At 40.0% G+C, this 11526-nt stretch overlaps 1 protein-coding gene across 1 annotated transcript in view; it reads right to left on the bottom strand.

Moving 5' to 3' along the window:
* The window catches only part of LOC144980682 (uncharacterized), a 25335-nt gene that overhangs the window by 13585 nt on the left and 224 nt on the right, over nt 1-11526 (bottom strand). The window contains exons 2-4 of the mRNA XM_078928361.1: nt 10776-10916; nt 9369-9570; nt 5998-6123 (exon numbers count right to left, since the gene is read on the bottom strand). Of these exons, the coding sequence (XP_078784487.1) occupies nt 5998-6123; nt 9369-9570; nt 10776-10916 (469 nt within the window). The remainder of the gene's footprint in view (nt 1-5997; nt 6124-9368; nt 9571-10775; nt 10917-11526) is intronic.

Genomic DNA, 11526 nt, shown 5'->3' on the forward strand with positions numbered 1-11526 from the left:
CGGCGCTGTTCTGTGGCTAAAGCCTGGGTTATTCCAGTCTTCCCTTGGAAAAGACCCGAAAGGCAAATTTCCCTTTATTCATCCCCATGGGAAAATTTGCCTTTCGGGTCTTTTCCAAGGGAGGACTGGAATAACCCAGGCTTTAGCCACAGAACAGCGCCGCAAAGTGAGCTAGGGCGAGGTGACTTGTTCAAGGCCACACAGCGCGGTGGGTGATCGATCGAACTTGGTATTTTCTGGTACAAAGTAAGGGCCGTACCGCTGGGCCACGCCGTCCCACCAGGCCAATTTGGTGCTATGTCTGAATGGACGAGGTGAGTATTACTCAATTTAAGTCAAAATGATAAAAATATAAATAAATAAAAAGTTGAGCTTTTATATAGCGCAATATCCACTAAACGTGCTCAAAGCGCTTTACAAGGGGACCCTAGCCAACAGTAATACTTAACATTTAGGACGAGATATGACGCCCATTAGGCGATAATACCATATGTTCCGATAGGACAATGCTGTTAACAGCCGGGTACTCATTTTTACACCCGAGTACGTTGAGAGAAAGTGAGTAGGGAGTCTATTCCAAGGACTCGATTATGCACCACTCAGAGCAGGATTTGAACCCAAGACCTTTCAATCAGAAGGCGAGTGTCATACCACTAAACCACGTAGCCGCAAATAATGAAAATTTCATGTTTTGAAGTCACGGTCCCCAATGAAAGCACAGATGTGACCCACCATCACAAAACAGTATTATGCCTGGATGAACGACTTGCTGAAAATCAAATCTTACACCAGAGATTTGAAACGGGTTAATCTCTATTCTTTTCGGTTAAAAAAAATTTTTTAATAGATACAATAGTATTACTATGACTATCTCAACTATGTGATAATTTTAAAAATTAAATTATTCATACTTCCATGAGAGATTCGTGTCCGCGCAGACAGACCAAAACCCCTCGATTACTTTATCACTTACATAATTCTGGGCCCCTCAGTTATGCAACAGCATACGTTTACAAACTAGATCCAGCCCTTCGTTTGAAATTTTTTTAAAAGATATCTGAAAACAGAACTTTTTTAGTCCATTGTGTATTTTAATTTGTGCCTTGATTCACTATTTATTCATTGTAACTGTTTTGATTTTTGTTTTTTTCATAGTGCCCTGAGCACCATTAAGTGGAAGTGTGCGCTTTACAAATGCTTCAATAACAACAACAACAAAAACGTCGTCGTTGTCGTCATTCATTATCAGCATCATTATTATTTTTATTATTTTTTATTTTTAAAAAAAATATTATTATTATTATTATTATTATTATTATTATTATTATTATTATTATTATTATTATTATTATTATTATTATTATTATCATCATCATGATCATAATTATTATTATTATTATTATTATTATTATTATTATTATTATTATTATTATTATTATTTTATTATTATTATTATTATTATTATTATTATTATTATTATTATCATCATGATCATAATTATTATTATTATTATTATTATTATTATTATTATTATTATTATTATTATTATTATTATTATTATTATTATTATTATTATTATTATTATTATTATTATTATTATTATAATTCATTCATTTATTCACACTTGCATAAGATTTATCTCCATTCAGACGATCCAGGGTCTTGTACAACGAATCCCTAACAATCCCAATTACCTTCACAACTCTGATTCATCTATGAATACTTCCATCAAACATGTCTTCATTCTGACAATTGTCCTGGGATCAAACCCTCATTTTCCTCAACCCTAACACTGCCCTAACCAACAAAAGGACAGTATCTGGGCTGACCCAGATCCAACCAGTTTTGCCGCAATCGACACATTTAGTTTTTTCATTCATAACTCTTTAATTTTATTACATAGTGGAAGTCTTCTAACATTAAATGATAGCTAATGACAAATTGCGTTTTTCTGTTAGTCGGCGATTTCATTGACGTAATATGTTGCGTAATATTTTGAGATACTGTTCTTTCTTGGTTAAAGCCAAGCAAATAACTCTACCTGTAACCAACAAAAGGACAGTATCTTATACGACCGTCTCACATACTGTTCACCCTGGTTAACCGCAACGCAAAATGCCTCGTCCGTATTCACCAAAAGAACAGTATCTCAGTTAAGAATATAGCAAAATACGAATAACTCGATCGACAAACGTTTTACGTCAGCGATGGCGAGCACTCGCCATCACGGACGAGTGAGAGGCAAGGCTAAGTGTGGTTGACCTGGCGTGAGGGGAATGAATAAATTATCTCCGTCAAGTTTGTAGGCGTGCCTCTGATATAATATTACTACATTAGACTATTCCTCAATCTTTTAGACCCTGACTCCTTTTTCAAGATGAGTCTATTTTTATTAAGCATAATAGCTTTAATTTACGCTTATTGATGATTTTGGCTATCTTGTAAATTAGACTTTAATTGTGTATCAGGGTTTTGTCATTGTACAACGATATTGGGGTGAGTGAGTGATAGTGAATTAAACCTAAGAATAGCTGGAAAATAGGGAATGTCCCCCTTCCCCCGCCCCCAACACGTACAACACACATACCTTTTTGTTTTAAAATCAATATCTTCATTGTCATAGGAAACGAAAAGCATGAAATGGAACGAAATCTGTTGGTACATTTATACTGAATGAAATAGGCGACATCATTCTTACTAAATTTAAAAAGGTGCCCAAATTATGAGCTAATAAGATGAACAAAAAAAATATTTTGTCTTTAGCTAATTTCGCCCACAGGGAGTTACAATAGTACAATTTAGATAAAACAAGGGAATTAATTAAAAGTTCTGCTACATTAAATTACGAATTTTGCTTATTTTATTCATTTCTATGTACATAGATTGTATGGTGTTATTCACGTAGCAGCTTGTTATGGAAATATGTTTATCAATAATGACGCTAAGGTTTTTTGATTTATTTGAAAATTCTGTTGTGCTATTTCCGAGAGTAATAGGTGAATTATTTGCCTTCCACACATTAAAATCTCAGTTTTACTATCATTTACTATCATTTAATTTTAACTTGTTATGGTACATTCAAGATTTAATCTCATAAAACAGCTCGAAATTCGTTGTATTAAGAATTGTAAATTACTTAGGGGTACTGAATCATAAATTTGCGTATCACCAACATTAAAATGATAACTCAGATTGAATCTGGATATCACACGAGAAAGGGGGTGCTTATACAGAAAAAAAAAAAGGACAAGGCCAAGAACGCACTCCAAAGTTTAGTAAAACTTGTTCTGACTGAATACCATTCACCACGACAGTCTGCCATCGATCCTGTAAATATGGTGTAATCCATTTAAGGGCAATTCCTTTTACGCCGAACTTATTTTCTAGTCTTCTTAACAAAATGTAATGGTTAATTGTGTCAAAGGCATCTGAAAGATCTTAAAGGCATAATAAATTGATATTGTTAGCATCCGCATTATATAACAAAAGATTTTAAGAAGCGCCGTTTCAGTACTGTGTTGCTGTTTGTAGGCTGACTCAACTGTTGTTCTTAAGATGAGATAATTGTGTCAGTACTACCTTCTCCAAAAGTTTGGACAAAAAATAGAAGGATGTGTGGAAAATGAGAGATATGAAGACGATGAAAAAGAAAAACACAAAAAAAAACCAAAAAAAACAACTAAACAAAAAACGCCTGGACAGACAGTCACACCGACACCCATACACACACACAAACGCACACACACACACACACACACACACACACATACACACACACACTAATTAGTTGAAATGAATGAAAAATAAGTATACTTAAGTTAGACGTTTGGTTGAGCATCCGACCAACAAGCAAGGGGATCAGTTTTTTATTGCCAGCTGTATAAAGTTTTGTAATGGTTTTGCTTTCTGTTTTTTTTTTTTTCTCATTTTTTATTACTTGTTTATAAAGCCCCTCTGCCCACCAATCAGCCACTAAATAGCTAGCTTGATATGTTGATCTGGTGGAAAGTAATACGTGAATATTTACAACTTTTGTCATAGATTAGATTGATTTTGAACTCAGTGTCTGCAGCAATTTAGTCTTTAATCACGGGCGCATAATTTAGTCAAAGATATAAGAACTGCAATCCAAACAGTTGTTAAAAGCAGGAATTTCCACTTTTAACATCCAACGGAGAGGTCAAACTTAGATGTCGCTGGGTCAAACATACGCGTTGTGGTATGTCACTACTGCTGTCGGATGTGAAGGTCATTCGTTTGATTCTATATAGAGTATGCGGTTAGACTAAGGGAGTTAATTTTTGACATTTTACACGGTAATTTATTTATTTATTTATTTATTTATTATTATATTATTATTATTATTATTATTATTATTATTATTATTATTATTATTATTATTATTATTATTATTATTATTATTATTATTATTATTATTATTATTATTATTATTATTATTATTATTATTATTAATTATGTGACCCTCCGCCCCGAACGGGGGGTGGGGAGGGGGGGAAGAAAGAAAGAAAGAAAGAGAGAGAGAGAGAGAGAGAGAGAGAGAGAGAGAGAGAGAGAGAGAGAGAGAGAGAGAGAGAGAGAGCGTGTGCATTGTAGAGGGCGGGAGCTAAATAGAATAAAGATATAAATATGTGTGTGTGTGTGTCTGTGTGTGTGTGTGTGTGTTTATGTGTGTGGTTGTATGTGTGAAAGAAACACGAGGGAGACAAAGAGAGCGAGCGAGACAGGTAGATAAACAAACGGGGAAAAGGAGGGAGGGGGTGGAGCAAAGAATAGGTAGGGATAGTATTAGAAAGCCCTTCGTTTCAAAAGAATTCAAAGTCAATCAATGATGGGAAACATATTGACCAATGAGATTGCAATTTTAAAAATGGGACTGGTCAAATCATGTGTTACATTGTTTCCATTTTGAGTCAGATGACAGCTTGAAGAGGAGCGGGTTGGGCTGAATTTGTAATGACTTACATGAAATCATATAATTGAATCTTCTTGTTTGAGCTGCAACGTCGAGTTATTTAGGACCTGCCACTCGTTATCACAACCCCTTGTGGTCAATTGTCAGCTATTAAACTCTCCTCCCCTTTTTCTTTGGGTTCACTCCAGTGACTTCTTATATAGTAGACAATGGTTCACTCACATTGTTTATTGTCTCAAAAGACCCCACCCTCCCTCCCATTCCCAATGAATTCACGTTAAAACGCTCTCTCTCTCTCTCTCTCTCTCTCTCTCTCTCTCTCTCTCTCTCTCTCTCTCTCTCTCTCCCTCTCTCTCTCTTCTCTCTCTCTCTCTTATTTATTTATTTATTTTTAAAAATATATCTCTCTGCATCCATCTCTCTCTCTCTGTTTGTTACTGACTCTCTCTCTCTCTCTCTCACTGTGTGTGTGTGTGTGTGTTTCTCTCTCTCTCTCTCTCTCTGTGTTTCTCTCTCTCTGTATTCCAGTCTCTCTCTCTCTCTCTCTCTCTCTCTCTCTCTCTCTCTCTCTCTCTCTCTCTCTCTCTCTCTCATGTAAACAACAACGCGATAGAAAGTTACAGTGCTCTTCTATTATGTCATGTTACGGATGACGTCATTGGCGTTGGCGACTTATGCGTCAACCAATCAAATCGTCACCAACAGTTTCGCATGGTATTGCTCGCCATACGGCGGCATCTTCGTCACGCCACTCGTTGACGCCACCGCATGCTCACGGACACCGTCAATATTTACGGGGCGGACTACGGCCGTCGGAGATACTGTCCTTTTGTTGGTTAACGATGGGGTTGAAATAGGATACTGTTTCAAGCAAATTTTTAATTGCCTCTAATTTCAAAAATATTTGAGTTATGATCATTCTGACAACTTTGTAAGCTTTCCTATGTCCCAGAGATTCGATTTAGTAAAAAAAGTGATTTTATGATTTTTTGAGAGATACTGTCCTTTTGTTGGTTAGGGCAGAACATAAGTCTGTGATAATTCATTCACCTATTCACACTTACATGAGATTTATCTCCGTTCAGACGATCCAGTGTCTTGTACAACGAATCCCTCGCCTTCCTCATCAGAGACTTGAATGCCTCCATTTTCCCTGATTCCTGACATTCCTCTGCCTGTCTTCGGAGAATCTATAAGTAACAACAAAATTTCTCAATTTTTACTTTTACTGAATTTTGTTTCCATTAAAAAAAAAAAAACCTCTTCTTTAAAACTAAAAGTACTTTTTATTTTATATATCAATCTGTATGTATATATATATATATATACACATACACACACACACACACATATTATATATATTTATATATTATAAATACAAAAAACAAACATGAAATAAGAGCTCAAATTTTTAATAAAAGGAATTGTAAATAATATATTAAAGTGTAATTTTCATCTTCACCTTCTTCAACAGCATTTCTTGCTTTAGCAAAGCATTCTGCCAGATCTAACAGACCCAGCTACCCAATAACGCTGGACGGACACGGTGGTCAAATCTAACAGACCCAGGATGGACAGGGTGGTCAAATCTAACAGACCCAGGATGGACAGGGTGGTCAAATCTAACAGACCCAGCTACCCAATAACGCTGGACGGACAGGGTGGTCAAATCTAACAGACCCAGGATGGACAGGGTGGTCAAATCTAACAAACCCAGCTACCCAATTATGCTGGATGGACAGGGTGGTCAAATCTAACAGACCAAGGACGGACAGGGTGGTCAAATCTAACAGACCCAGCTACCCAATAACGCTGGACGGACAGGGTGGTCAAATCTAACAGACCCAGCTACCCAATAACGCTGGATGGACAGGGTGGTCAAATCTAACAAACCCAGCTACCCAATAATGCTGGACGGACAGGGTGGTCAAATCTAACAGACCCAGCTACCCAATAACGCTGGATGGACAGGGTGGTCAAATCTAACAAACCCAGCTACCCAATAACGCTAGACGGACAGGGCGGTCAAATCTAACAAACCCAGCTACCCAATAACGCTGGACGGACAGGGTGGTCAAATCTAACAGACCCAGCTACCCAATAACGCTGGATGGACAGGGTGGTCAAATCTAACAGACCCAGCTACCCAATAACGCTGGACGGACAGGGTGGTCAAATCTAACAGACCCAGCTACCCAATAACGCTGGACGGACAGGGTGGTCAAATCTAACCGACCCAGCTACCCAAAAACACTGGACGGACAGGGTGGTCAAATCTAACAGACTCAGCTACCCAATAACGCTGGACGGACAGGGTGGTCAAATCTAACAGACCCAGCTACCCAATTACGCTGGACGGACAGGGTGGTCAAATCTAACAGACCCAGGATGTACAGGGTGGTCAAATCTAACAAACCCAGCTACCCAATTATGCTGGATGGACAGGGTGGTCAAATCTAACAGACCCAGCTACCCAATAACGCTGGACGGACAGGGTGGTCAAATCTAACAGACCCAGCTACCCAATTACGCTGGACGGACAGGGTGGTCAAATCTAACAGACCCAGGATGGACAGGGTGGTCAAATCTAACAAACCCAGCTACCCAATTATGCTGGATGGACAGGGTGGTCAAATCTAACAGACCCAGCTACCCAATAACGCTGGACGGACAGGGTGGTCAAATCTAACAGACCCAGCTACCCAATAACGCTGGACGGACAGGGTGGTCAAATCTAACAGACCCAGCTACCCAATAACGCTGGACGGACAGGGTGGTCAAATCTAACCGACCCAGCTACCCAAAAACACTGGACGGACAGGGTGGTCAAATCTAACAGACTCAGCTACCCAATAACGCTGGACGGACAGGGTGGTCAAATCTAACAGACCCAGCTACCCAATTACGCTGGACGGACAGGGTGGTCAAATCTAACAGACCCAGGATGGACAGGGTGGTCAAATCTAACAAACCCAGCTACCCAATTATGCTGGATGGACAGGGTGGTCAAATCTAACAGACCCAGCTACCCAATAACGCTGGACGGACAGGGTGGTCAAATCTAACAGACCCAGCTACCCAATAACGCTGGACGGACAGGGTGGTCAAATCTAACAGACCCAGCTACCCAATAACGCTGGACGGACAGGGTGGTCAAATCTAACAGACCCAGGATGGACAGGGTGGTCAAATCTAACAAACCCAGCTACCCAATTATGCTGGATGGACAGGGTGGTCAAATCTAACAGACCCAGCTACCCAATAACGCTGGACGGACAGGGTGGTCAAATCTAACAGACCCAGCTACCCAATAACGCTGGACGGACAGGGTGGTCAAATCTAACAGACCCAGCTACCCAATAACGCTGTATGGACAGGGTGGTCAAATCTAACAGACCCAGCTACCCAATAACGCTGGACAGACAGGGTGGTCAAATCTAACAGACCCAGCTACCCAATAACGCTGGACGGACAGGGTGGTCAAATCTAACAGACCCAGCTACCCAATAACGCTGGACGGACAGGGTGGTCAAATCTAACAGACCCAGCTACCCAATAACGCTGGACGTACAGGGTGGTCAAATCTAACAGACCCAGCTACCCAATAACGCTGGATGGACAGGGTGGTCAAATCTAACAGACCCAGCTACCCAATAACGCTGGACGGACAGGGTGGTCAAATCTAACAGACCCAGCTACCCAATAACGCTGGATGGACAGGGTGGTCAAATCTAACAGACCCAGCTACCCAATAACGCTGGATGGACAGGGTGGTCAAATCTAACAGACCCAGGACGGACAGGGTGGTCAAATCTAACAGACCCAGCTACCCAATAATGCTGGACGGACAGGGTGATCAAATCTAACAGATCCAGCTACCTAATAACGCTGGACGGACAGGGTGGTCAAATCTAACAGACCCAGCTACCCAATAACGCTGGATGGACATGGTGGTCAAATCTAACAGACCCAGCTACCCAATAACGCTGGACGGACAGGGTGGTCAAATCTAACAGACCCAGCTACCCAATAACGCTGGATGGACAGGGTGGTCAAATCTAACAGACCCAGCTACCCAATAACGCTGGATGGACAGGGTGGTCAAATCTAACAGACCCAGCTACCCAATAACGCTGGATGGATAGGGTGGTCAAATCTAACAGACCCAGCTACCCAATAACGCTGGATGGACAGGGTGGTCAAATCTAACAGACCCAGCTACCCAATGATGCTGGACGGACAGGGTGGTCAAATCTAACAGACCTAGCTACCCAATAACGCTGGACGGACAGGGTGGTCAAATAAAACATCTCAATTTCACCTGGGATATATCTCTTTCCTTTTGATGTGAAACGAGTGCTCTATCAATTGAGCTATTAGGGACCCCATTATCCAATTAAACCAAGCTTCTTTTTTTTTTTTTAATCAAAATTACCTGAGCAGTGTAGAAAGAGGCCCATGATGATTTCTGCTTGCCAAAGCGTTCCAAGGCATCCTGGTACTGACGTTTTGCCATGAGAGACAAGGCTGTGGCAAAGTCAGCCTCGGAGAGGAGTTTATCCACCATGCGGGGGGGCAGGTCTCCGTCCCCTGCCTCCTTGAACATGCGATTTTTGACCACCGGAGGGTGTTGGTTCCTGGAAGGACAGATAGCAAACATGCCGCACGTGGAATCGGGGATCGAAGGGGGGGGGGGGGGGGGGGGAAGATACATGATGATTATGATGCCATAATAAGGCAAACCATCTTATTCGAAAAACATTTGCATCAGATTTATTTTACTCCAATATTATGAAAACATAATTTATATTTGCGGTTATGTGGTCTAGTGGTATGACACTCGCTTTTGGAATGTAAGGTCATGGGCTCCAGCCTCGCTCTGCGCATATAAAGTCCTTGGAAAAGGCTCTTTACTCACATTCTCTCACCAAACTCAGGTGTAAAATGAGTACCTGGCCATGAACAGCGTTGTCTTTGATGGAAAAAATTGTAATATCATCTCACAGGCATCATGTCTTGCTCTCCATGTAACATGTTGTTGTTGGTCAGGGACCCTTTGTAAAGTGCTTTGAGCACATTTAGTGTATATTATGCTATATAAAAGTTCCAATTTTTTCTCTTTTATTTTTTTTTTACTCAGCAATCATTTGCATCAGATTTATTTTACCCCCAAATTTTGAAAACATACATTAAATATCTATATAATTTTTTTTTGTTTTATTTTTTTAAATTTTTTTTTTCATAAATAAATGATTCTATTCCGATTTCAAATTCTAAAAAAGTCTTGTGATTCGTCTTAAGCTGAAATACTTCAGACATGTTCACGTTTTCTTTTCACCCTTGGATACAATGGATGATTTCCATGGACATTGAATCTTTGTGTGATGAAATAGACACATATGTATTCTTTTATGAGGTGCCTGGGCAACTGTCTCTAAAACAGTAGTGCAGCAACCCGACTTCCATTCCTGAAATGAATTCATCTCTGATTAATCCTAAAGACTTAAATGATTGTGAAATTAGAAATAAAATTATCCTAACCTTTGAAGTCTTGGGTTTCTATCTCGATAAAATAGTTTGACATCGATAAAGCTGTTGTCACATTCATATTGTGTGAAGATATCAGCGTAAAGAGAGAAAAAAAACATTAGAGTAAAAAAAAGGTTAGACAGAGAAAAGGAAAGAGAAGAGAAGAGGAGGAGGGGGAGAGGGAGGGAGAGAGAGAGAGAGAGAGAGAAAGAGAGAGAGAGAGAGAGAGAGAGAGAGAGAGAGAGAGAGAGAGAGAGAGAGAGAGAGAGAGAGAGAGAGAGAGAGAGAGAGAGAGAGAGAGACAGACACATACTTTTTAAATTTCACCAAAGAATCGTATGCCCTTTCCCAGTAAAACAAAGCCCTAGATTCCAAGGCGGCCAGTTCAGCAGCTGAACACCGACATCCAAACTCGGACTGTTTCAAACTCTTGATCTGTGGAGGAATCAGAAGGCTTTAGAAAATAGAAACAAAATACAGCTTTGTGGTCTTGTGCTATGACACTCGCCTTCCAACCAGTTGGTCAGTGGTTCGAGTCCTGCAAAGTTGAGTCCTTGGAAAGGGCTCTTTACACATTCTCTCACCGTGATAGGGTCGGTAACCATGTTGTCCCTTGTCCCTGGTGAAGAAAAAATTGGTAAGGTAGATCTCATCTTATATATTAGCAGGCTTGGGACCCTTTGACAAGTGCTTTGAGCACATTAAGAGAATATTGCACGACATAAAACAGTACTGATGGTGACAAAAGTGAAAAAGGAGGAAAATTTTGAACAATTGCCATTAAACCCCATTTTTACCGCACTAACCCCCACTTTTAGAGCAATTTTCTAGCTAACTTCTTGACAAAAAATGTACTAGAAGGTTAGAGGCATTTGAGATGTGGATGTACAGAAGAATGTTGAGGCTATCATGGACAGACAAGTATACGAACGAGGGAGTGTTGGAGAAGGTGAGAAAAGGAAGAATATTGATCGATACCACCAGAAAGAGGCAGTTACGTTTTCTGGGACATGTGTGGAGAAGAGACGGAAATAGAAAAAGTGGTAACGAATGGGATGAAAGTC

This window comes from Berghia stephanieae, chromosome 10 (assembly GCF_034508935.2).
Source record: "Berghia stephanieae isolate SIO BIC M18660-M18661 chromosome 10, UCSD_Bste_1.3, whole genome shotgun sequence".
Lineage (NCBI taxonomy): Eukaryota > Metazoa > Mollusca > Gastropoda > Nudibranchia > Aeolidiidae > Berghia > Berghia stephanieae.